The following is a 23,060-nucleotide window of genomic DNA, read 5'->3' on the forward strand; positions in this document are numbered from 1 at the left end:
AAGAAGCTACTGGCTGGGTTTCCATTTCGTGGTGCAAGGTTGTTTGGAGAGGACTTGGATAACTATATCAAGAGAATCTCTTGTGGGAAAAGCACTCTCTTACCTGTCAAGAAGAAGAGTAAGCGTCCCTCTTTCAAACGGACTCTTTCCCCAGCGCCGGGGGCTTCAGCCTCCAGGCAGTCTTGACGGCCACCTCCATCGGGGTCCAGAGACAAGAGTCAACCCCAGGGACAAAAGAAGTCCTGGGGAAAGAAGCCTACTAGGCAAAACACTAAGACCTCTGCATGAGGGGGCGCCCCCGCTCACTCGAGTGGGGGAAAGACTGCGACAGTTCTCAGAGCTCTGGCACGAGGACTTCCAGGACAGATGGGTAATCTCCACGGTAACCTTAGGGTACAAGCTGGAGTTTCAGGAATTCCCTTCTCCTCGGTTCCTCAGATCAAATGTTCCCAGAGACCCAGAGAAGAAGCAGTCGCTCCTTCTAGCGTTAGAGCGACTTTTGTCGCAGGAGGTCATTATGATAGTTCCCGCAAAGGACCAGGGATTGGGCTTCTATTCCAACCTTTTTACGGTCCAAAAGCCAAATGGGGATGTCAGGCCCATTTTGGACTTAAGGGATCTGAACCGATTCCTAAGGATTCAATCCTTCCGCATGGAATCAATTCGAACAGTAGTTCCCACCCTGCAGGGAGGAGAATTTCTGGCATCAATAGACATCAGAGATGCATATCTGCATGTGCCCATTTTTCCTGCTCATCAGAAGTTTCTGCGCTTCGAGGTAGGAGGGCGCCATTTCCAGTTTGTGGCTCTGCCTTTCGGGATAGCCACTGCACCTCGAGTGTTCACAAAGATCTTGGCTCCTCCTCTGGCCAGATTAAGGGCTCAGGGTATAGCTGTCATAGCATACCTAGACGACCTGCTCTTGATAGACCGGTCGGTAGCCTCTTTGAATGGAAACTTGAGGACCACGGTCAGGTATCTAGAACACCTGGGTTGGATCCTCAACTTAGAAAAGTCTTTCCTAAAACCAGTAAGAAGACTGGAGTATTTAGGTCTGATTATAGATACAAGCCAGGAGAAAATATTTCTACCCCAGGCAAAGATCACTGCTTTGAGAGAGCTGATTCTGACAGTAAGGATCTAGCTCTAAAGGCCTGGACTATCAGGCTACAGGGTTGTCCGGTCAGGATCCAGTCCAACAATGCCACAGCAGTGGCTTATGTCAATCATCAGGGAGGCACCCGGAGCCGAGCTGCTCAAAAAGAGGTGAACCAGATCTTAGTCTGGGCAGAGATGCATGTGCCATGCATATCGGCAGTTTTCATCCCGGGAATAGAGAATTGGCAGGCGGACTATCTAAGTCGCCAGCAGTTACTTCCAGGGGAATGGTCTCTGCATCCCGACGTCTTTTGGGCCATATGCCAAAGATGGGGGGTTCCAGATGTAGATCTCTTTGCATCCCGATTCAACAAAAAGATAGACAGATTTGTGGCAAGGACAAAAGATCCTCTTGCATGCGGGACGGATGCGTTGGTGATTCCGTGGCATCGGTTCTCACTGATTTACGCATTCCCGCCTATTCTGCTACTACCACGACTCCTTCGCAGGATCAGGCAGGAAAGGAAGTCGGTACTTCTGGTGGCCCCCGCTTGGCCCAGAAGGACTTGGTATGCAGAAATAGTAAGGATGACGGTAGGTTCCCCGTGGACACTACCGGAACGCCCAGACCTGTTATCTCAAGGTCCAGTGTTCCATCCTGCCTTACAAACGCTAAATTTGACGGTTTGGCTATTGAGACCCACGTTCTGAAGAGTCGTGGGCTCTCAGGTCCTGTCATATCTACCTTGATTAATGCAAGGAAGCCAGCTTCCAGGATGATTTATCATAGAGTCTGGAAGGCTTATATAACCTGGTGTGAATCCAGAGGTTGGCATCCCAGGAAATATGTCATAGGTAGAATCCTTGATTTTCTACAGATGGGATTAGAGATGAAGCTGGCCTTGAGTACCATCAAGGGCCAGGTCTCTGCTTTATCAGTATTATTTCAGCGGCCACTTGCTTCGCATTCTTTGGTCCGAAACTTTATGCAGGGGGTGATGCGTCTTAATCCTCCGGTTAAAGCGCCCCTAAACCCCTGGGACTTGAATTTGGTCCTGGCTGTGTTACAGAAACGGCCTTTTGAACCAATAAGTCAGATTCCTTTGGTCTTGTTGACAAGGAAATTAATTTTTCTGGTGGCCATCTCTTCTGCTAGAAGAGTATCAGAATTAGCAGCTCTTTCCTGTAAGGAGCCTTATTTGATTATACACAAGGATAGAGTGGTACTACGCCCTCATCCTAGTTTTTTACCGAAGGTGGTTTCCGATTTTCATTTAAACCAGGACATTGTTCTACCTTCCTTTTTTCCAGATCCCTGTTCCCCGGAAGAGAGATCTCTACATTCGTTGGATGTAGTAAGAGCAGTTAAGGCCTATCTAGGGGCAACTGCTCAGATCCGCAAGACGGATGTTTTGTTTGTGCTGCCAGAGGGTCCCAATAGAGGACAGGCAGCGTCAAAAGCTACCATTTCTAAATGGATTCGACAGTTGATCATTCAAGCTTACGGTTTGAAACAGAAGATTCCTCCGTTTCAGATCAGGGCACATTCCACAAGGGCTATTGGTGCTTCTTGGGCAGTGCATCACCAGGCCTCTATGGCTCATATCTGCAAGGCCGCAACCTGGTCTTCAGTTCATACATTCACCAGATTCTATCAGGTGGATGTGAGAAGGCATGAGGATATCGCCTTTGGGCGTAGTGTGCTGCAGGCAGCGGTACAGGGTCCTCAGGTCTGATTGCACCCTACTTGGTCGTGGTTCCCCCCCCCCCCCTCAGGTAGCATTGCTCTGGGACATCCCATCAGTAATTACTGTGGCTCTGTGTCCTGTGATGTTCGAGAAAGAAAATAGGATTTTTTAAAACAGCTTACCTGTAAAATCCTTTTCTTTCGAAGGACATCACGGGACACAGAGGTCCCACCCCTCTTCTAATACACTATATTGCTTGGCTACAAAACTGAGGTATCCCTGCAAGGGGGAGGGATTATATAGGGGGTTGAACTTCCTGATAGGGTGTGCCAGTGTCCAATCACCAGTGATACCTATATAACCCATCAGTAATTACTGTGGCTCTGTGTCCCGTGATGTCCTTCGAAAGAAAAGGATTTTACAGGTAAGCTGTTTTAAAAAATCCTATTTTTTGGAAAGCTGAGTTAAATTTTACTTGCCACACCCAGGCCTGATTACTGCCAGACCCATTGAATCAAGATATCACTTAAATAGAAGCTGTTTGACAAAGTAAAGGACGCAAAAAGATCTCAAAAGTAACACTTCATTGCTCGATCTAAAGAAATTCAAGTTGTAAAGCGCTGTGCAAACTGTTGGCACAATATAAATCCTGTATAATAATAATAAAAGAACAGATGAGAAATAAAGTAATTGACATGTATCAGTCTGGAAAAGGTTACAAAGCCATTTCTAAGGCTTTGGGACTCCAGTGGACCACGGTGAGAGCTATTCTCCACAAATGAGAGAAAACTAGGAACATTGGTGAACCTTTCCAGGATTACTCCAAGAGCACATCTGGGAGGTCATAAAATAACCCAGAACATCTAAAGAACCGCAGGCCTCACTTTCCTCAGTTAAGGTCAGTGTTCATGATTCAACAATAAGAAAGAGACTGGGCAAAAATGGCATCCATTAGAGTGTTCCAAGGTGAAAGCCACTGCCGACCAAAGAGAACACAAAGGCTCATCTCACATTTGCCAAAAAACATCTTGATTATCCCCAAAATGTTTGGGCAAATATGTTTGTGGACTGATGAGACAAGTTAAACTTTTTGGAAGACGTGTGTCCCATTACATACGGCATTTCATAAAAAGAACTTCATACCAACAGTGGTGGTCTGGGGCTGCTTTGCAGCTTCAGGACCTGGATGACTTGCCATAATTAATGGAACCATTTATTCTGAGCTCTACCAGAAAATCCTGAAAGAGAACGTCCGGCCATCAGTTTGTGACCTCAAACGCATTTGGGTTATGCAGTAGAACAATGATCTGAAACACACCAGAAAGTCCACCTCTGAATGGCTCAAAAAAACAAGATTAAGGTTTTGGAGTGGTCTAGTTAAAGTCTGGCCTTCAATCCGGTTGAGATGCTGTAGCATGACCTTAAACAGGCCGTTCTTGCTGGAAACCCTCCAATCTGGCAGAATTAAAACAATTCTGCAAAGAAGAGTTGGCCAAAATTCCTCCACAGAGATGTGAAAGACTGATTACCAGTTATCGCAAACGCTTGATTGCAGTTTTTGTCACCAAAGTTGGCACAACTAGTTATTAGGTTTAGGGGGTAATTACTTTTTCACATAGGGCCAGACAGGTTTGGCTAGCATTTTTCTCTTAATAAATTAAACCATCATTTAAAAATTGCATTTTTTTTACTCAGGTTATCTTTGTGTAATATTTAAAATATGTTTGACCTGAATCATTAAGTGTGATAAATATGCAAAACAAAAAAAAAATCGGGAAGGGGACAAATACTTTTTCACAGCACTGTATATCCTACAGTGAACAATATCATGTGCAAATACCCACTATAGGGACACATCCTAATCTGTACATGAAATTCTGTAATCAAATATAGGAGAGCAACTCCTTTTAGTAAAAAATAATTTATCTCCATTTCGCCACACATGGCCAGGACTGATGCTAACGTTGAGGCATCATACAATGCAAGAATCTATTTCTAGGTCCTAAGCTGTCCATAAACGGTAAGATTTCTTTCATTTAGCTCTGTGGGCTGGTGGAGAGAAATCTTTTAACTCTCCCACCCACGCTAAACTTATGGATGGAGGAATCTTCTCTGACAGCTATTGTATACTGAGAGCCCGCACCTGTGGCTGTCAGAATACCCAAACAGTGACCACATCTGTTTGAATGCAGTTGCTGTTCTGCTGATGATTTTCAGACTGAAGGATATCAGACCAGAGGGAAACAGGTCCAACCACGGCTTGAATTTCATCTGGTTTAAAAATAACCAGCTACAATTGGCTCGGTGTATGGCCAGCTTAAGAAAGTAGGCTCAGAAACTTTGTCAATCACCCTGCTTATGCAGTCACTTTTATGTTAGCTGTATGCCCACATTTGACACTCGGCCCCCTTCTGCCCCACACCGTTGCTAGCCACAAAGTACTCAGAGTACCAGAAATTCTTGTTTTAATTCACAAATAACAATGAAAACAGGATGGGAAATTGAATGAGAATCATAATGTGCACCTGAACTAGGAGAGCAGGGTTGCAGCCAAATGTACACAAAAATTAAATACCAGTAAACGAGTGGTGAAAAACAAGAATGGTAGAAGTGAGCGCAGATATTAAAAATGTACAGCCTGATATTACTAAGAAAATGAGTACTGTGTATATGAACTATGTCTTGTAAGTATTAATGCTGACTGCATATGCTTTGTTCAAGCAATCCCAGAGTGTATTAAACACTGCCAGGACCAGTGCAGCTACAGTACTTGGTAAAAATGAAGAACATTCTCTAGGAAACAGTGAGCTAGGGTGAGTTTGTATGAAGTTACTTCTTTACCTAGCACAAAACCTGTAATCGGTATTTTCTGTATTTTTCTGTACATATGGGTATTATATGTTTTGTCCAGTATTGGTATTGCTGCTTCCATTTCATTTCTGTATTTTTCTGTACATATGGGTATTATATGTTTTGTCCAGTATTGGTATTGCTGCTTCCATTTCATTTAGCTGGGCTGTAAAATATCTCATGTACCTTGATAAAATGTGCATTTCTAAACTAAGGATGTTTGGCTCATAGAAGGCATTATTTATGTAGGTACAGACTGTCCAGGTGTAAGTCAAAATGTTAAGGATAAGTGGTATATAGAGAAAATTGTTGTATGTAGAAAACATAATGAGGGGGATTTACTAAGACTGGAGCAGCTGTGCATGGCAACCTATCAGATTCAAACTTTCATTTTCAAAGCTTGAAGCAAAACGAAACCCCTTGATATAACAGTTTCCACATTTAAAGTGATTGTAAAAGTGTTTATGTTTTTTTTATTTTTCTTTTTAATAACAAACCTGTTACACTTACCTGCTCTGTGCAGGGGTTTTGCACAGAGGAACCCCCGATCCTCCTGTTCTGGGGTCCCCCACTGGTGCTCTCTGATCTCCTCTTCTCTGTATGCCAGCATCGGAAGCTGCTTCCTGTGGTGGTACACGTGTGGGTCTTTGCACATCTATTGACATAGTGCAGCTCTAACCCCCCCCCCCCCCCCTTCCTTCATCACAGGATGTGATTGATCGCAGCAAGAGACAAGGAGCCCTGGGAGAAGAATAGAGCAGCACTACTTCGAGATCAACCTCAGGTAAGTATCTAGGTGGCTGGGGGGTGGGGGGGAGCTGAACATGAGAGATTTTTTACCTTAATGCAGAGAATGCATTAAGGTAAAAAAAATCTTTAGCCTTTACAACAACTTTAAGGAATGCTGTGACTGATAACTGTCACAGCCAATTGTGCTCTCAACTGAACTATCAAGCTATCAAATGGCTGGTGTCATATCTGATCACATGCAGTACCATGGCAACTGCAGGGCAAAGAGTGGATAAGATTAGGGCTGAAACAACTAATCGATTAATCGACCACTAATCGATTATGAAATTAATCGATTACTATTTTCATAATCAATTAATCGGCCAGTAACATAATGGGGTTAAAAAAAACTAAAATAAGCCCTTTATAGTACAAAAAGAGCAAATAATCGCTACTGTAAATATTACTTACACTACAGTAAAAAAAAATGACAATTGGCCAAAAATAAATGCAAAAATGCAAATCGCAGCACAATCATGTGCGCAAAAGTCAAAACACAGCAAAAAGCACTGCAGAAACAGATCAAAAGCAAACTGCATAGGTGTGTACTGAGCCTTATGCTGGCCACACCGATCAATTTTCAGACAAAATATTCAGACGAAAAATCTTTGTACATTCGCTGAATGAAAGAATGTTGTTTGAAATTTTCACTTGGTTTTTAACATTCTGTTTTTAAAATGAATGTAATTTCTGAACGAAAACCACATACACTGTCTGAAAATTCTTTTGACCAAGAAGTTAGCTATTTCAAAATTTTCCCGTCACTGTGGTTGAAAATGAACGTCGTTTTGACCCCACTAACGATTAGAAAAAAATCGATAAGGAAGACATTGTTAAATAAAAAAAATTGATCTCGGAGTCTGATTATATTTAGCAGATTCACATTTTAATAGTATATACAGTATATATCCTCTAATAGTATATACAGTATATATCTCCTCTAATAGTAAATACAGTATATATCTCTTCTGTCTGTTATTCTCAGAGTGGATTAGATATTTTGCTCCCTAAGGATATAGTTGGTTATTTATATTTACCACTGCATAGAGATATATAAGAATAAATTGCCTTTTTTTAAAACTTTACATATTAACTAAATTATACACCACACTTTTTTTTTAAGATTATTAACCGATTAATCAAACAATAATCGGCCATCTAATCGATTATGAAAATAATCGTTAGTTGCAGCCTTAGATAAGATGATGGCTACTTTGGCTTTAACAGCTAGGAGGGTTTTGTTCCACTTTAACTGAAAGAGCTGAAGCTAGAAGCTTATTGGTTACTATGCGCAGCTTCTCCAGATTCTGTCTGCTCCAGTTTTAGTAAATTCTCCCCATTGCGTGTAGGCTTGAGCTTGCACTTTGCAGAAAGTTTTTTTTCTTTTTCTATTGCAATTATTTGACACATATGGATCCATATGTAAATAAATTACATATGAAGAATTTTTCTTTAATATCTTAGATTTTCAGAGAATTTACAAAGCACGGTACATGAAATTGAGTGGGACGCCCATCGAGTGTCACCAGTATTTGGGATACCTACTTCAAAACTGGAGAATAATGGAACACTGGACACTAGTGTGTCTCTCCTACCTACTGGAATAAACCTGAACCAACAGCTTCCTAACAGAAGCCCTCTCCACATACTTTCAAAGCGTGAAGATGCCTCTGTGGTGACTGCTATCAGTCTGTGCCAAGAACCAGACTCTGTAATTAGTCAGTGCTCTGGCAACAAACAGGTGTCTTTAAAGAGAACACCCGCTGACTCGATTATCAGTGGAGCAAGCACAAATGGTGCTTTTGTTTCCAAAAATCATCTTGAAACTGATGTTTATAGGCAGACAATGGGAAGGTGTGTGAAGCGGAAAAAAGTAGAAAATGATGAAGAAAAAAATAAGGAAATGTCTTCTCTTAACAAAGAAAACAATTTTCCCTTGAAAACTTCCACTAACGCTAAAGATAACTGCCTAGACAAGCCATTGGATCTCTCTGATCGTTTCTCAGGATTGCACCCTCAGGAGAGTAGTCGTGAAAACCCCAGAAACAAACTAAAACAAGCTACCATCCAGGAAACCTTGAAGACCACAACTAACAGTACTCCATCACTACTCTCCAAAGAAATGAGGGAAGATGCCTCACTTCAAATGGATAACAAAAGGATTCTAAAAGGAGATCCTGGGGCTTCTTGTAAGCATGAAGATAACAAAGTAGCCCGGGGTGGCAGTCGGCTGTTTGATGATATGGAGGTAATTTAATTTTACTCCACTCATACACAAATATAGTACTTTCCAATTGTGAAATATTGTAAGACTACTGCCCGCTAAGCTACTGTACTCTCAACTTATTTACAGCAGAGAGAGTTTTCATACATCAGCTGCAGTAGCCCACAGAGAGCTTTTGTTGAAAGGGCTGTGGTTTACAGCTGAATTTTATAACAAAGTAGTACATCATTTAAAAATGGCTATCCTGAACCACGAATACTGTCCTAATATAACTAATAGAATATCCAGTGTTTGTTCACTTTGCTGTTGCTATTTTATGCTTTTGCAGGCCGGAGGAACTCGTATGTCAAAGAGGATGGGCAGGTCAGTGCAGAGAGCTTGTGAACCAGCATCTGTGTTGCAAGCAAACCCACACATGGTTCAAACCAGAGATAAAGTTATGGTCACCGAGCAAGGTAACACATGCTTTAAAAGCTGCTTTGGTCATCAAGTAAACTTGTGAATGATTATTATCTATGAAACACTGTAACAACACTCCACTTCTTTATTCTTATCTTGGGTAATATAAATTTCACATGGCTTCTGCTAAATGGTGCTGTACAGCCTTTCTCCTTGATTATATCTTTGTACATATGTTGCTTTCTATAGGTTGCGGTGGGGTTAGATTATGAGTATTCAAATTTAGCAAGAGACATTCCTATATTTTACACAATTAAAATATATCCACACTCAGTTATGGCAGAATCTCCAGTCTACAGTGTTCCCAGAACAGGCTACTTACAGATAGAATAAATTACACAGCAAGGTGTTGTGTACTCCGGGAAAAGTGGAAAACTGAAGTGCAATGTAGGTATTCTAAGCCTGTGTGGTGTTATATTCCGTTTTGGAGTTTTGTGTGTGTTTTTTTTTTTTTTTACTGAAGTGCACATTTAATAGTTTGTACATATACTACAATTTACTAAGGGCCTTTGGGTATACAAGTCTGTGGTACTACAAAACACACTTGAAGCAGGTTAGGAGGTCAAGTACCGGTCAGAAGCACCTATCGGTAAATTCTGAATAACCTCAGAAGCATCAAATTGATGCCATTGTCACAGGCCAAAAGCCTGGCAACACAGCCTCTAAACCTGGAAAGAACTGAATATTCAGGGCTTATAAAATACATGGGTAAGCCTTTCCAAACCTGGGCAATTTCTACTTGGCATGTAGTAAAAATGTGGATTTTACCACCAGTGAAAGCTAGCTGTCAAAAATGCTCTGTAGACTAGTGATAAAGACAGATAAAGGGCTGTACTTGGTCCTACCTCTGTTATCTGCCTATTTGTTCTTAAAGAGGAGTTCCACCCGAGGTCCAGTCAAAAAAAAAAAAATTAAAAGTCAGCAGCTACAAATACTGCAGCTGCTGACTTTTAATTGGACACTTACCTGTCCCAGGGTCCAGCGATCCGTTCAGCGGCGCCGGCATTGCAACTGTGGGCGCCGGGCTGTGGCTTCACAGCCTGGCACCCACTGCGCATGCGCGAGCGGCGCCGCACGCCGTGATTGGCCGCTCAGTCACCTGGGACCTGTAATGGGTCCCAGATGATTGACAGGAGGGAGGGAGCAGAGCAGAGCCCTTCCTGTGCCGAGGGGGAAGTGATGTCACCAGCCCAGGCACTGGAAGAGGCAGACTACGAGGGACCCCCTAGCAACAGGCATTTAGAGGTAAGTAAAAAAAAAAAAAAATATCCAAATGTTTTTTTGGTTTTATTTTTTAGGATTTTTCATGTACTTTTTTTTTTTTTTGGGTGGAACCCCACTTTAAATGTGATAGGAGGTTTCATGGCTAAAGCTCTCACTGCATATTTTACAAATTGACTGGACAATCTACTTTGGATCTACCAACAACTATGCAGTGCAAAGGCCTGGTTATTGGATACAAATTCGTTGGATAATTTTGTTAGGTCCTTTTTTATATTACATAGTTTTTAGCAAATCTAAAATAGAATATACAGTCAGACTGTAATGTGAACTAAGGGGGACATGAAGGGAGCCAAGCTTTACCTTAACAGGAAAAGTTCAGATTTGCATAGAATTTCAGCTGACTATATTTTTGGATCTGCTGATCAATTTTCACTGAAACCAAAATTTGCCTATGCATTTTTCAGCAAATTCTCAGTTGGAACTGCTAGGTTTGTGAAATGTTTACTTTAATTAATTTGTCCGTGTAAGTCAATACAACAGCCTTCATGTATGTGTGTTTTTTTTTTTGTCTAATGCCAGTTTTTATTACATTATGAATAGCAGGTTTAGATGCACTTCTGTATATAAAAATACAGTGGGGAAAATAGTTGATCCTCTGCAGATTTTGTAAGTTTGCCCACTTAAAAAGAAATGAAGGGTCTATCATTTTTATCATAGGTGTATTTTAAATGATAGAGGCAGAATATCAACCAAAAATCCAGAAAAAACACGATACAAAATGTTATATATTGAGTTGCAGTTTAACGAGTAAAATAAGTATTTGATCCCCAAGCAAAACATGACTTAGTACTTGGTGGAGAAACCCTTGTTGGCAAGCACAGAGGTAATACGTTTCTTGTAGTTGGTTACCAGGTTTGCACACATCTCAGGAGGGATTGTGGTCCACTCTTCCTTACAGATCTTCTCTGAATCCTTAAGGTTTCTTGGCTGTCGCTTGGCAACTTGAAGTTTCAGCTCCCTCCATAAATTTTTTATAGGATTAAGGTCTGGGGACTGGCTGGGCCACTCCATGACCTTTTTTTTAACAAAACAGATGTGCTTTATTGTCACAAAAGGTAAAAATACAAAATACCAATTGACATAGTACATAACACTTCATGGAAGATATACATGCATTTACATAGATCCAGTTAGTGTGTACAAATTGGAGGGAAGCGTACAAGGATACCAATACTATATATATAGAAAAACCCCTACTTTCCCCTACATCCAGAAGCCCTCCCACCCGACAAGCAAAATATACTCAAAACACTATATACCATTAGGAGGATAGCCACAGAGTCCATACTTTTTCAAATTTCCATGGACAGCCTCGGTTAATATATGTCATTTTATACATGGGAATGGCTGCCTCAATCTGTGCTTCCCAGGCTGCAATGGAGGGAGAGGAAGAGTCGATCCACTTCATGAGGATCTCCTTTATGGCATAGAAAAGAAGATACAAAATCAATAATTTAAGATGATAGGGTCGTTGTTCGTCATCATGAACCCCCAACAGAGCTAGCTCTGGCGAGGCTGGTATGGATATTTGTAACCTGGAATTAATTTCTCCAAAATTGCAGACCAAAATATCGCTATAATGGGGCACTCCCAGAACATATGAAAGAACGTTCCAATTTGGACCTTACATTTAGGGCATAGGGGGTCTTTATCAGTGGAAGATACGATGGAGTCTCTGGGAGGTGTAATAAACCCTATGGATGAATTTAACCTGAATTAATTTGTCTTTAGATGCTATCACTAATTTAGGGCCATATTCCAGACAATCCTCCCATCCCTCCTTGTCAAGCGATGGTATGTCTGTACGCCATCTCTCCCACAATTTCTCCACCTTGGGAGAATCCTTGCCCAGGAGTGCATTATAAAGGGTAGATAGGGGTTTAGAAACATCTCCGGGGGATAGAAGTTCTTCAATGGGATCAGCTTGAATTATGGGAGTTTGTGGAAATTGAGCCCTAGCCGCGTGTCTAAGCTGCAGATATCTGAACCTCATCCACTGGGGCAAATTAAACGTAACTGTCATTTCTGGTAGAGAGAGCAGCTCCCCTCTGGGAGCCCCAGGGTTGTAATGCCATATCTAGCCCAAACCTGCGGGTCTGGGATAGTACGTAGGTGCTTTAGCGCTGGGTTCTCCCATAAGGGATGGGCTGGTGATAATTGGCCTGGCTTAAGGTACCTTTGTCTAGCCGCCACCCAAACCTTCCACGTTGCCGTAGTAGGCCAGGGAACCTCAAGGTAATCCCCGGGTCCCCTGTAGGGAAAGTTACGGAGGTCAGCCAGTTAGCCCAAACAGTTTGCCTCAAGGCAGACTGCTGCATTAGTTCTGGAGCCCTGAAACCACCAGTGGACCGACACCAACATAGCCGCCCAAAAATAAATCTGGAAATTAGGGAGAGCCAAACCCCCCAAATCAGCAGGCAACCACAGTGTGGAGCACGCCAACCTAGGGTTTCCCCACCCCAAATAAAAAAACCCACTAACCGATCAATTTCTTTAAAGAATGAGACAGGGACCCAAACTGGGCAGTTTCTGAACAAATAGTTAAATTTAGGTAGTATCATCATCTTAAGGAGATTGATGCACCCCAAAAGATTTAGTGACAAGTTCTCCCATGCAGAGCATTTTGCACGCAAGGTATTCAAGACAGGGGTTAGATTCTTTACAATAAAATCAGAGGGATTTCTCGTAATCGCGATCCCGAGGTATTTGAACTCCTTCACCCATTGCAAAGGGGAGGAGGGGGGTCCAGAGATAGCACCGTCATCCAGAGGGAACAAAACCGATTTTGCCCAGTTGATTTTTATACCGGATAATCCCCCAAAGCTATCAAAAATTCGCAGGGCAGCTTGGAGAGAGGGGCCAGCGTCATTTAGGTATAAAAGCGCGTCGTCGGCATAGAGGGAGGAGTTAGAAGCAGCAGCCCTAGAGGAGTAGACTTCCTGGAAGTATTCACGAAAACGGTCAATGTTACTGGGTGCCGTAAGAACCTGGCCAAAACTATCCCTAATAGAGCCTATGGGTGTAGAGGGTATGTTACCTATAGCCAACCATGCAAGAAGTTTCCCATTCTTCCCACCATGTTCAAACACACGTTGGGCCAAATATAATAGGGCTTTGTCTGTCTGGGCCATCCTAGCTGTGGAAAGACTACGCAGAGCTTGCTTCCATGCCTTATACCGGTTATCTCTCTGAGCAGAGACAAAATCGGCCTCCAGTGCAGCAGCCTGTGTCTCAAGGTCTTCCAGGGAATGAGCAGATTCACGTTTAAGTCGAGCAATACTAGTCCCAAATTCCCCTCTAACCCAGGCTTTAAAGGAGTCCCATAGAATAGGTGGGGCAGCAGAGTCAGCATTGTCCGTCCAAAAGTTACAGATGGAAGCTGTAAGAGGTTCCTGCAGCCTTTCATCATTAGCCCCAAATCTGGACAGCTGCCAAAGGCAGGTTCCAGGGGGGGTAGTCAACGTCAGCGTCAAGCATAATGGAGCGTGGTCAGAGATTCCCCTGGGAAGCACAGACAAGTCCTGAACATATTGTAGAGCAGGGCCGGAGGCATACACTAGGTCTATTCTAGACAGTTTTGTGTGAAGCGGAATGGCAAGTAAAGACCTTTAACGTCGGGTGCATGTGCCTCCATACGTCAGTGAGGGTGAAATTGTCAGCCCACTGTCTGAGATCTGGAGTGTCATGAGCCGACCAGTGCAACCTATCAAGCTCCACTGAGGGAACCATATTAAAATCCCCCAGGAAGAATACCAAAGCAGTGTTAAATTGCACCACAATTTGCATGATTTCGTGAAGTATTCTGCCAGTGGCTGGTGGGGGGATATAAATTCCAACTAGTACCACATCCTTATCATAGATATTAGCATGCACAATAATAAATCTCCCCTCTTTGTCAGTTTTGACCTCCAGAAGCCTAAACGGCAGTGTCTTGTGAACCAAGATGCTGACCCCACGGGCATATATGGAGAAGGTGGAATGATAATTTAAGCCAACCCAGGCTTTCTTAAGGCAAATAGTCTTGTTATTCTGCAGATGTGTCTCCTGGAGGATACAGATCTGTGGGTTATGTTTATGTAGGAAACGGAACACCAAAGAACGCTTCACGGCAGTGTTAAGACCCCGTACGTTCCATGAGATCACCTTAAACTCAGCCATTATATGAAAAATATGGGGGAAATGTATTTAGTGACCAGCCTGAGGGATCAGCATCCGACTCCAGTATTAAACACAGCGCCATGCACATCTTCATGTCAAAAGATTCTTTTAGAAGTATAGACAAACTAAAGCACCTGTAAATAAAGAAAACAAGTAAAAAAATAACCCCAACAATCCACCCCCCCCCCCCCCACCCCACATCCCCCACACCAACCTAGGAATGCTTTGTTCCCCAAACATCACACACAATGTCAGGGAGCGTGAACCAGTGGGTGCAGACTTAGTGGAGTTCAATCGTCCACATATAGTGATGAGAGGCTCTGCTGCCAATAGGAAGTAGGAGAAAAAATTCCAACAATAAAAAAGGTTATCAGACTGTTCCAGTGCTTATCTGCATGAATTGAGTAAGAAAAACAAAAAAGGAGAATAAAAATGAAGAAAACCAAGGGAATATGGCCGCCGCTCATAACCATAAGACCATAACATCCAGCGAAAGTTAGTTCATCAGGGTGAGATCTCTCTCGATTGTTAGAGGCATTCGTCTTCCTAGGACACCTCTAGGATCATCAAACCTCACAATAGCAGGTTGTCAAGAAGAGGCAAGCATGGCAGTCAGTATGCATGACGAATAATCATGGGGAAAAATAAGATTTGAGCTTGTAGTACATTAAATTAGCACTAGAGTCCGCCAGTTACCAGCCTTTAGGAATCAGGTAGACCAGGGGAGATTCATTTTAGAAGGAGAGCATGCACTTTCATTGCTGCAGCAAGCAATCCACTGATCTTCTACCTTCCTTGCCCAGGTTCCCTGGGTATACTGGAGCAGAGAAGTAATGCAGATCATGTGTGAATGCATAAAGTGGCAGTCTTAGTGGCAGATATCACCTGGCATTGTCAGGGGCACAAAACTTGAGATTCGGACAGTTAGACAGAACAAAAGGCACAACAGGTGCAACATGGACTCACTTGTTAGCAGGACATGGACATCTTACAGCACATATAGGAGGAATGCGACGAAAGACATCTGACAGTAGTTAGCGATTTGAAGGAAGTGATGCCAGCCATGCGGTAGCATCCCTAGGGGATGTAAAAAATCTAGTAGTCTCCCCATATTGAACCCGGAGACGTGCAGGAAAGAGAATGCTGTAGCGAATGCCCTTGAGGCGCATGGCTGCTTTTACCTGATCAAAAGAACATCTGAGCTTTTGAGTTTCAACTGAATAATTAGGGAAGATAAGTAACTTGCCGTTCTGATGTCGCAATTCTCTCTTCACTCTGGCTGCCCTGAGCACCTCATCTCTGTCACTGAAATTCAGAAACTTCAAAATAAAAGTGCGTGGCGGCGCTCCAGGAGGGCCTGGTTTGGGTGGTATCCGATGGGCCCTCTCTACCGCATAAAATGGCGAAAACGCAGGGAGGAGGGTACGGAGTAGGTCTTCAATAAATTCCGTCGGACGCTGACCCTCAGACCCTTCCGCAAGGTCAACAATGCGAAGATTATTCCTCATATTGCGGTTCTCCGCATCTTCGGATTTATATTCCAGAGCCCTTATTTTAGTATCGAGGGCACGGAGATCTGCTCCATGGCTCTCTACAGTGTCTTCCACATGTCCCAGGCGCTGTTCAGCAGTAGACAGTCTGGAACGTATTTTGTCCATATCCAGCCTTATCAATCCCATATCCAGTTGCACCGCATCCACCTTAGTGGTTAGGGTGGTGAGAGAAGCTTGGCAATTGCCTATAGCTGCCAGCACATCAGCCAAGCCTGGCTGTGTAGAGGAGGAATGTCCTGGCTGCTCAGTTTGGGATGCCATGTCGGTAAGGGCACGCCTCTCGGCCCCCACGTGGTCTACACAGGCCGCCACTAGGTCCTCTGTCACAAGGGGGAGTTTCAGCTTCTTACCCCTTTCCTTTTGGTACCCCGGGCCGAGCAGCGGTACATGTAGAGTATTTGTACCAGTATTCAGGCTCTTTTAGCCGTTATGTCTAGGGAAACAGCCTCGGATCTCAGTGGAGCTCTCAGAGAAACGTCCACTCACAGCGCCATCTTGGCCATGCCCTCCACTCCATGACCTTAATGTACTTCTTCATGAGTCACTCCTTTGTTGTCTTGGGGGTATGTTTTTGGGTCATTGTCCTGCTGGAAGACCCATCCACAACCCATCTTCAGTGTTCTGGCTGAGGGAAGAAGGTTCTCATCCAAGATTATACAATACATGGCCATGTCCATTGGCCCCTCATGCGTCAAAGCCGGCCGGTACCTTTTAGCAGAGAAACAGCCCCAAAGCATAATGTTTCCACCTCCGTGCTTGACTGTAGGGATGGTGTTATTAGGGTCATAGTCAGCATTTTTTTATCCTCCAAACACTGCGAGTCAAGTTAATGCCAAGGAGCTCAATTTTGATTTTATCTGACCACAGCACTTTCTCCCAATCCTTCTCTGAATCATTTAGATGTTCATTGGCAAACTTCAGACGGGCCTGTAGATGTGCCTTCTTGAGGAGGGGGACCTTGCGGGCACTGCAGGATTTCAATCCATGGTGGCGTATTGTGTTACCAATGGTTTGTTTGATGACTGTGGTCCCAACTGCCTTGAGATCATTCACAAGCTCCTCCCGTGTAGTTCTGGGCTGATTCCTCACTTTTTTTATGGTCATCCTTACCCCATGAGGCGAAATCTTGCATGGTGCTCCAGAGTCCAGACCGGGGGAGATTGATGGTTATTTTATATTTCTTCCATTTGCAAATAATCTCTCCAACAGTTGTCTCCTTCTCACCAAGCTTCTTGCTGATGGTCTTGTAGCCCATTCCAGCCTTGTGCAGTCTTTGTGACGTCCTTTGACAGCTCTTTGGTCTCGCCCATGATGGTGAGGTTTGAATGGAAGAAAGAGATTCTGTGGACAGGGTTCTTTTATACACATAACAAGCTGTTGTTAGAAGCACCTTCTTAAATTGACAGGACTAATGACAAATCTGTGTACCACATGAACATATATTGTAGCCAGTCTGTGGGAGACAGAATTCTTGTTGGTTGGGGAACAAACACGTATATTACTCACTGAACTGCAACTCAATGTATAACATTTGTATCGTGTTTTTTCTGGATTTTTGGTTGATATTCTGTCTTTCATTTAAAATACACCTATGATAACAATTATAGACCTTTCATTTCTTTGTAAGTGGACAAACTTGCAAAATCTGCAGGCGATCAAATAATTTTGCCACTGTAGATTTTATTTTAAATTCATAAACTGTATATTAGACTCTTAAGGGAAGGGTATAGTATTTTACATGTGTTTTTATAAACTATAATATAAATTACAGAAGAAAATCTTGCACAGTAAAAATATCTAAAATTATATGAGGGTACATTATTGAAAGAACATAGTTTTGTAAATGTTCCATGACTGATGAGCGTCTCTTCCCTGACAAATATCCTGTTACGCTGAGTAGGCATTTGATAAGGGTGAAATGAAGACTGATTTATGTGGGCTTGTTTGTGCTGTCTTCAGCATGTTACTGGGTGGTCTTGCATCCTTATGCTTCTAGAACTCAAGTGCTGAGTACTAGTTCCATGCATAGGTTTAGCTTCACTGTCCTTGAACTAACATGTCAAAGGAATTGCTATTTGGAGCAGAGCTAAGAGCCTAATCGCACTGGCATTTTATATCATAACGTTATTTGTACAATCTATTTATATTAAAACTGAACTCCAGTCAGTTTTATATAAAAAAAAGTGGTTGACCCAACCCGCAATTTTCATATATTTGTGAATTACTGCTCATTTATTTGGAACGGTGCAGAAGAATACTTACCTTATTTCTTGCTCCCAGATAATGATTTCCCTTGCTCCCATTCCAGCTCTGAAATGTGGGTGTGCCCTCTCCTTCATCCTGTACTATGCAAGACCCCGCAGTAGCTACAGGACTGGGAGAGGAAGGGTGGCTTTATCCATCCCAGAACTGGTCAATCTTGGATAGAATGGAAAGTGATTAAAACTGGTGTCAAGGTTCTTTGCCATCTTTGTCCCATAAGGTGTCACAGACACCATAGTTTGTGAGAAAAAAAATCTCTCTAAAGTAAGGAAAACCCCTTTAGACAGCTGTCACTGGAACAGATGAACCGATTAGGAGATGTTCCCTCTATTACAGTTTTATTGAAAACTCAAATTTGAATTCCTCCTTACTTTCAGTCTTGGTGACAGTGGTAACAGGACAAATAGACTGACACAGGCAGCATTAGAAATCTGGCAGGTTCTAACTATTACTTACGCTATCTAAAATGTTTATGATTGTTTATGTACCTAGGAACAATTAATGTTCTAAAAATATTCTGGGTTGTCTTAGCCATTGTTTAATTTCTGTGGGCTCCAGACTCTATCCAGTAATAAATAAAGTCTCTCGCATCAGCAGTTTGAAGCTTAAAGCGGAGCTCCACCCAAAAGGGTAAGTTCCGCTTTAAGGTTTCAACACCCCCAACCCACCTTCTCCAAATAGCACTTTTTTGAGGAAGGTGGTTTTGACCGGCACTTTCACCCATTTCCGCTCTGATCTAAGTGGAGGTTCTCCTCTCCCCCTCCCTCACCGCCATCATCTGGGACAGGTCACGCTCATACGTGCACAGTGGGAACCAGGCTGTGAAGCCACATTTGAGGTATGGCTGCGATCGTTGGAGTGAGAGCAATAATTCTAGCAAAACACCTCCTCTGTAACTCAAGACTGGTAACCTGTAAAAAATTGTAAGTGTCGCCTATGGAGATTTTTAAGAGTCAAAGTTTGTCGCCGTTCCACGAGCAGGCCCAATTTTGAAGCATGACATGTTGGGTATCAATTTACTCAGTGTAACATTATCTTTCACAATATAAAAAAAAATTGGGCAAACTTTACTGTTTTCTTATATTTTTAATTAAAAAAAGTGTATTTTTTCAAAAACAAAATTACATTTGTAAGACCGCTGCGCAAATACGGTGTGACATAAAATATTGCAACGACTGCCATTTTATTCTCTAGAGTGTCTGGAAAAAAATATATATAATGTTTGAGGGTTCGAAGTAATTTTCTAGCAATAAAAACTGATTTTAATTTGTAAACAACAAGTTTGAAAAATAGGCCTGGTCCTTAAGTAGTTAAGGTGAAAAACCACCTGTGCTGCAGCTACCCACCAGAGCCCCCTTTTTCTTACCTGAACCCGATCATTCCAGCGACGAGTATGAGCCCAGCCGCTGTTTCGGGTCCTCATTTGATAGATTGTCTCCCAGTGCTGTCATTCAAATCCATTGACCCGGGGGCGGGGCCAAGTCCTGCTGTCTGTGTCAATGGACGCAGCAACAGGACTCGGGAGCGTGCCGGCACGGGTGCCCCCATGGAATGCGGCTTTCCGTGGGGGAATTCGATGAAGGGGAGGAGCCAGGAGCACCGCTGGGGGACCCTAGAAAAGGAGGATGGGTACCGCTCTGTGCAAAACCCTTGCACAAAGCCGGTAAGTATAGACATGTTTATTTAAAAAAACAAAAACGAACCTTTACAATCACTCTCAGACAAGCTTTAAAATTCAGCACTTTGAAGAGATGTAGAGAAGAACAGGCTGCAAATAGACAGGTACAATGTATGTAGGAGGATTTGTTTCATCTTTGTGTATCACTTGAGGCCAGTCACTTCTTCACTGGGTATGTGTAAGGGTTTACAATCATTTTATAAAACCTAGTTGCAGGCACCACAGTGTTCACATGTCCTTTATACAGCTTTTGAGAGATGGCAATAAGATTAGACAATTATACAGTCAGAATGATTTAATATGTTGGAAAATAATAATAACCATATGAAATTATGTCTGCGCTAGTTAGCACTTCCTGGGCTTCTTGAAAAAGAGGCTGATATATGGTAAATCCTTTTTAACATAAAGGATAGAACTTGCAGTGCCACCGTATAAACTGAATACTTTACATGAAGTTGGTACAATCAAAACCTACAGCATTGTGAAAAGAATCCTAAGATTCTCAGAAAAAAAACAACTGTTACACTTGTGTTAAATTCATAACAAACATTATAAAATGTCCGGTGTTCCAAATTAAACCAAGTGTTACAGTGAAGACATGTAATATAAATTCTGTCTGTTTGAGTGGACAGAAGTGTATAACATCAGTCAATGCAAACAAGTGGAGGCGCTAGACAGCGGTATACGTGTATACCAGTTTTTTTATTGCATTTACTTTGTATATTTTATTTTATTATGCAATAAATGCTACACTATGAGGCTGCCTCCCCCTTTTATGTTTGTGATGGAGCATTAAGCATTTGTACACAGAGAAAAAAAACAAGTCACTTCCTTCAGTGACTAAAGTAGATGAATGCTGGTGGATTCTCGAGCCGAGGAAATCCACTTTGCAGCTATCCAGATGGAGTGGTCTGGCTATTGGGATCACAGTAGTGATTATGGTGCATACAGGTGCAATATTTGGGAAGAGTGCACTTTATTCATCATGAAGATTTTTTATAGACAGTATGATGGACTTTTTCTACATTTAAATCTCTCCCGTGTATTTTCAAAATCTCCTCCGTGGATTTAAAGAATCGGGACACTGAGGATTTTTTTGTTCAATTGTTAATATACACATTTTGTGTATTTGTGAAGAACGCACAGAATTCATATTATATGTTTGGATTGCAACACTTGGATGTTTCATTTGGAACACAGGACTTTTGGTGTCTTTTTGTGTATTATTATTGTTATACAGGATTTATATAGCACCGACAGTTTGCGCATCGCTTTACAACATTAGGGCAGACAGTACACTTACAATACAATTCAATACAGGGGGGAATCGGAGAGCCCTGCTCGTTAGAGCTTACAATGTAGGAGGGAGGGTTAAGTTATACAAAAGGGTAGTAGCTGTAGGGGATGAGCTAATGGAGAAAATAGTGCAGTTGTTAGATGGAGGCAGGATAGGCTTCTCTAAAAAGGAAAGTTTTCAGGGATCACCTAAAAGTGGATAAATTTGGAGACAGTCTGACAGATTGGGGTAGGAAATTCCAGGGAATGGGACGAAGCTCGGGAGAAGTCCTGGAGGCGGATATGGGAGGAGGTGATGAGGGAGCTAGAGAGCAGGAGGTCTTGGGAGGAACAGAGAGGGCGATTAGGTTGGTATTTTGAGACTAGGCTAGTGATGTAGCTGGGGGCAGAGTTGTGGATGGTTTTGTAACTTATTGTTAGTATTTTGAATTTAATTTGTTGGGCGAGTGGCAGCCAATGGAGGGATTGGCAGAGAAGGGTAGCTTTGTATTACTTCGTGAAGCACAAGCCAGATTTATGTCACATGTCTTGATTGTAAAACTTGAGGTTTCATTTGGAACACAGGACTTTCATAATATTCGTTCTGAATTTAGCAATTCTAACACTTGGTGTTTTTTCTAAGAATTGTAGAACTTTTTCACAATACTGTGTTTGATTGTACTCACTTCATGTAAAATATTCAGTTTATTTGGTGGTGCTGCAAGTTTTCTCTTTCAAGCTATAATAGGTTGCAGGATAACATGAAGTCCTGATTTATAGTAAGCTTGTACTGAGAGAAATCTTTGAGCTGCCGTTGTTACCAGGTGAAAATGCCTGGCTCTGGCTTCAAAATATTCTAAATAAGTGACCTAAACCAAGAATGCAGCAAGTGAAGTCAGAACTCCTGAATACAGTTATTTCAGATCACTGACTCCGATAGTACTGAAGCCATGGGACCAGAATGACAGCCAAACAGCAAGCATTTTCAGTTGCAGAGATCAACAATGGCAGCCTACAGATTTTTCACTATACTATTGTAAACTGTCTACACTAGAACATAAATCACATTAGCAAGCTATGCATTGCTTTACTTTTCCTCACTTACTAAAGTCTCCTTATTTTTATATATATATATATATATATATATATATATATATATATATATATATATATATATATATATATATATATATATATATATAACCCCTGGCAAAAAATTATGGAATCACCAGTCCCTGAGGATGTTCCTTCAGTTGTTTATTGTTGTAGAAAAGAAGCAGATCACAGACATGGCCAAAAACTACGGTTAGCGCCCCAGATTCTAAAAGTGACAATGTATCAAAACCATATATATTCACACTGTGCAATAAGATAACAGTCCCAAATCTCACATACAAAGGCCCCTTTCACACTGGGGCGGTGGGGGCGTCGGCGGTACAACAGCGCTATTTTTAGCGCTGCTGTACCGTCGTTCTTGCAGCGGTATTCGGCCGCTAGCGGTTCGGTTTTAACCCCCGCTGGCGGCCCAAAAAAGGGTTAAATCCGCTCGTACAGCGCGGCTATAGCCGCGGTATTACCGCGGTACAGGCGCGGTGTCCCATTGATTTCAATGGGCAGGAGCGGTTTAGGAGCGGTGAATACACCGCTCCTTCCCTGCTCCAAAGAAGCGGCTCGCAGGACTTTTTTTACCGTCCTGCGAGCGCACCGCTTCAGTGTGAAAGCCCTCGGGCTTTCACACTGAA

At 42.4% G+C, this 23,060-nt stretch overlaps 1 protein-coding gene across 9 annotated transcripts in view; it reads left to right on the plus strand.

The window, feature by feature from the left end:
• The window catches only part of RBBP8 (RB binding protein 8, endonuclease), a 127,085-nt gene that overhangs the window by 81,531 nt on the left and 22,494 nt on the right, over positions 1-23,060 (plus strand). For all 9 annotated transcript variants that reach the window (XM_073631466.1, XM_073631465.1, XM_073631467.1 and 6 more), the window contains 3 exons: positions 5,508-5,599; positions 7,890-8,673; positions 8,978-9,104. In XM_073631466.1, the coding sequence (XP_073487567.1) occupies positions 5,508-5,599; positions 7,890-8,673; positions 8,978-9,104 (1,003 nt within the window). The remainder of the gene's footprint in view (positions 1-5,507; positions 5,600-7,889; positions 8,674-8,977; positions 9,105-23,060) is intronic.

Source organism: Aquarana catesbeiana, linkage group LG05 (genome assembly GCF_042186555.1).
Source record: "Aquarana catesbeiana isolate 2022-GZ linkage group LG05, ASM4218655v1, whole genome shotgun sequence".
Taxonomy (NCBI): domain Eukaryota; kingdom Metazoa; phylum Chordata; class Amphibia; order Anura; family Ranidae; genus Aquarana; species Aquarana catesbeiana.